Source organism: Myotis davidii, unplaced genomic scaffold (assembly GCF_000327345.1).
Source record: "Myotis davidii unplaced genomic scaffold, ASM32734v1 scaffold167, whole genome shotgun sequence".
NCBI classification, from domain to species: Eukaryota; Metazoa; Chordata; class Mammalia; order Chiroptera; family Vespertilionidae; genus Myotis; species Myotis davidii.
In genome coordinates, this window is record NW_006300048.1 from 160,914 (window position 1) to 164,938 (window position 4,025).

At 50.9% G+C, this 4,025-nt stretch overlaps 1 protein-coding gene across 1 annotated transcript in view; it reads right to left on the reverse strand.

Moving 5' to 3' along the window:
* The window catches only part of LRFN2 (leucine rich repeat and fibronectin type III domain containing 2), a 197,217-nt gene that overhangs the window by 37,663 nt on the left and 155,529 nt on the right, over positions 1-4,025 (reverse strand). The window contains exon 3 of the mRNA XM_006776308.2: positions 3,092-4,025. This exon is cut by the window's right edge and continues 38 nt beyond it. Within this exon, the coding sequence (XP_006776371.1) occupies positions 3,092-4,025 (934 nt within the window). The remainder of the gene's footprint in view (positions 1-3,091) is intronic.

Sequence of the window (4,025 nt, forward strand, 5' to 3'; positions counted from 1 at the left end):
GTGTGCAGGACCATCAATGATTCTCATCATTGATGTTTCTCTCTCTCTCTCTCTCTCTCTCTCTCTCTCTCTCTCTCTCTCCCCCTGCCTCTCTGAAATCAATAAAAATATATTTAAAAATTAAATAAAAATTTACAGTTTCTTTCTTTGAGTCTCCTGGTTCTCCAGAGTCAGATTCATGGTCAGGGCAGTGCCACCAGGACCAGAGCCAGAAGGCCTGGGCTCAAGTCAGTGCTGCCTCTCTCTGGCTGTGTGACCTCGGAGAGTTGTCTAATTCTCTCGGCCTCCATACTTCTTGGTATGTCCAGGAGAACTAAATGAGATATTGCCTGTAGAGCTACACATCATATGCGTATAAGTGGCCGTGATGTTGGCTAGTGACTTCTGTTATTATCTGGCTACATATGCACCTTGAACTTCTGCTCTAAAATTTTGGAAACCTGTCTTCTTAAAGACTGAATTGTGTCTCTCACCTTCCTCTTCCATTTCCTTCCCCAGGTTGGAGATAGGAAATGGTCTTACTCTCACCCTTACCGTGGTTACTATTACTACCAACAATAGTCATAATTTGTATTCCTTGAGCACCTACTATGTGTCCACACTATTTGGAGAGCATGCCATGCTGTGTCTCTTCTAATCTTCATGATGCCCTAAAAGGAACTCAGCATTGTTTTTTTAATTCTGAGGCTGCTGATACTTCCATTTTATTTATATTTATAAACCGAGTGTCTCCGGGATGACAGTCACCAAATACAAGCAGGTTGAATCCCCACCTTGAGCGACTGCAGGAGTGTGGCCCCAGCGCCTCCGGTGACCCTCCCGGAGTTTGTGAGCCCCTCAGCTTGCTGCCACCTTGATGCAGCGTCACTGCCGCGCAGACTTCAGTTCCCCTCATCCCGGGCCCGTGCAAGCCCCAGCGCTGGGAGCTGTCACCTTCACACTTTTTGTCAAAGTCAGACCATATAATAAATGCACAAGGGAAGAAATAGTACATATTTTTCAAAGGTCAATCTCAGAAGTTATCAAAGAAATGCAAATGAAAACAAGTTCCATTTTCCACCCAAAAAAAATGGCAAAGCGGCAAATAATTAGATATTCAATAACTGGCAAAGGAGTGGTCAAAGTGGCCCCTGTCACCTTCCCCTGGCGAGAGGGTAAATAAATATTCATATGCAACATGTAAAGGTTATACTTTACTCGTTGAGCCAGTAATTCAATTCCTAGGAAAATATGCTAAGGAAATCACTGAAGCTGCACCGGTAAATTAATATACAAAGATAGTCGTTGCAGCATTACTTTCCATATTAAAAAATGGCAAATGACTTAAATGTCCAACAATAGAAGATTGGTTAAGTAAATTATGGGGCAGCAAGTGAAAAATACTTGAACATGGGAGCTAAGAAGCTATAGTGTTGAGTGGAAAAATTAAAAAACAAAAGCACATGCTAGAATGATCATAAATATTGTTTGGAATTGAAATAAAACAGAGAGGCCAAAGGCCTCGGGTCAATTTTGAGTGGTAACAGATAATTTTTATTTCCCTCTTTATCATTTCTCTTATTTTCCAAATTTGCTATAAAGGCTATTACTTTTTATAATTAGAAAAATCCACATATGCATATTTAAGTTTAATTATATATCTCTGTCTATATATCTTTGTATACATGCACATATGCGTATGTTTGTCCTAATGCTTTCTCTTCATCCCAAGAAATGAAGCTGCTCTCCAGATAAAACAGGTAAAGGAAATTCCAGCTAAGCATGTGCCAGGTAAGGGAACCTTCGCTTCCCTCCCACACCTTCCCAGGCAGGGACTCATCAACTCAGGAGTCAGAGCTGGAAGGAACCTCAACGCTAGATCAAGGGTACTTGACCGCTTGACCCATGGACCCCTCGGCTGTAGGTGAAGCCTACAGGATTCCTCCCCAGAATGCCCGTTTTCCATGCATAAAAGGTAACACAGGATTTCAAAGAAACCATGCATTTTCTGAGTGGTAACATTCTAGGCCGTGTCCCTCACGTGTAGCACAAACGAGGCACAGACCGAGAGGGGAGCTCTTGTGGAGTCAGACCTCCATGGGTTGTGCCCATCATGCTGTGAGCTCCTCCCTTTCTCTGAATGGCTCAGGCAATTCTGTGCAGCCTTTTGGTCCCTTCGTTCCAGGCCTGGGCAATGGCCCCTAGATTCTCACAGCCAATTTACAAGGGCAACATCATTGTCTCCATTTCCAGGTGAGGAGATTGACACCAGAGAGGTCAGTACAGGTGGGCAGGATTATCTCGGTGTCACGTGACCTGCTCTAGCCAATCAAAGCTCACCAGGACTTCAGTGGGACAAACTGAGAGAAAGGCACGCATCCTCGTAGGGCTGCTTAGGGAAAGCGGCCGCCTGCGGGTGAAGCCAACCCAGAGTGGAACTTAGGGGAGGGAAGGAACTCTGAGAATGCAGATGGTTGTGGGCTTTTGGTCTACCTGAGCCTGAAGCAACATGACCCAACACATGGCTTTTTTCTTATAAAGCCTGTTTGACTTGTGTTCGATTACCTGCAACCAAGTGTCCAGACTAAGTTATGTATGGATTACCCCCATTTTTCAGATGAGGAAAGCTGAGGCAGCCCAGGAGAATTGCATAGCTAGCAAGTGGCCAAACCATGAATTCTACCCATCCTGACCTCAAAGCCTTAATCTCGACTTCATCTGAGTCCAGGTGAGGCCAGACCTGCTCCTCCTTGGAGGAGTCAAATCGTTCACCAAGAGGCCCCTCATTGTTCATGCATGTCCTCCAGCTGTGGTTAAAACTAGAAAGTTCCGAGGCTCACAGCCATATGACCACCTACCCCTGCCACCCTCCTAGGGGGCCTGGTCCTCCTACACACACAGCTCCTGGGGCTGCCCATGTGGGTTCCTCTCTTCTTCAACGTGCAGATGCTGTTCTTTCATCTCTTCTTACCTGCACGAATGGCACGGTTTGCCTATGATCCCCTCAGGCACTTTTGGGGAGGAGGGCTTCAGGTGGGAACAGCTCAAGCCCTGCCCTCACCCCCTCCTCCCCCAGCCAGACCCCTCCCTGCCTCGCGCAGCCCTGGCTCACCTGTAAATCAGTACCTCATCGTCGGAGCAGTTGTACTGCAGCTGATACATCTTCACCCGGGGCGCTGACTTGCTGACCGACCACTTGACCAGGGCCGAGGTGGTGGTCACATCAGACACAAGCACAGCCCGTTCTGGGGGGCTCTTGGGAGGCTCCCCACCCTCGCTGCCTGCCCCTCCCCGGCTGGTCTTGCTGGAGCCAGTGATGTCCGAGAGGCGGGACTTGGGGGGCGCCGTACGGCTGGTGCTGTTGCTGAGGTGTGGCAGCTGGACGATGGAGACCTCCACCGTAGCCGTGGCCTCCCCGGCGGCATTGGCGGCGATGCAGGTGAAGGCCCCGCTGTCCTGAGACGTGGTGATGAGGATGTCCAGGGTGCCGTTGTCGTACACGGCGGTCCTTGAGGAGTTCCCCACCAGGCGGTCATCCGGGGCCACCCAGTGGATGAGGGGGCTGGGGTCCCCAATGGCCTTGCACTTGAGTGTGGCCGCCTGGCCCTCCAGAACCAACAGCCTGTGCGTGTGCTGGGTGATGAGAGGCGGCTCGCACACAAACTCCTCCTCGCGCACGTGCCAGAAGTAGCGGCCCTTGAGGCCCCCCGGGGAGCCACAGGTCTCCAGGTCATCGTCCCGCTCCAGCCTCCGCAGCCAGAGGAGCTCACAGTTGCAGTGCAGGGGGTTCCCCCCGAAACTGAAGGACAAGGGTGGGGCGAAGGGCGTGGCGGCCAGCGCGGAGGCCTGGGAGCGGGCGAAGATGGGGTCCGGGGGCAGCTTCTGCAGCCGGTTGGAGGTGAGATCCAGGCGGGCCAGCTTCTGCAGGTCGGCGAAGGTGCCCTCGGCGATGTGGTCCAGCAGGTTGTGGTCCAGGCTCAGCTGGTGCAGGTTGACCATGCGGCGCACGGAGCCCCAGGGCAGGCCGTGGAGGTGGGTGTAGGAGA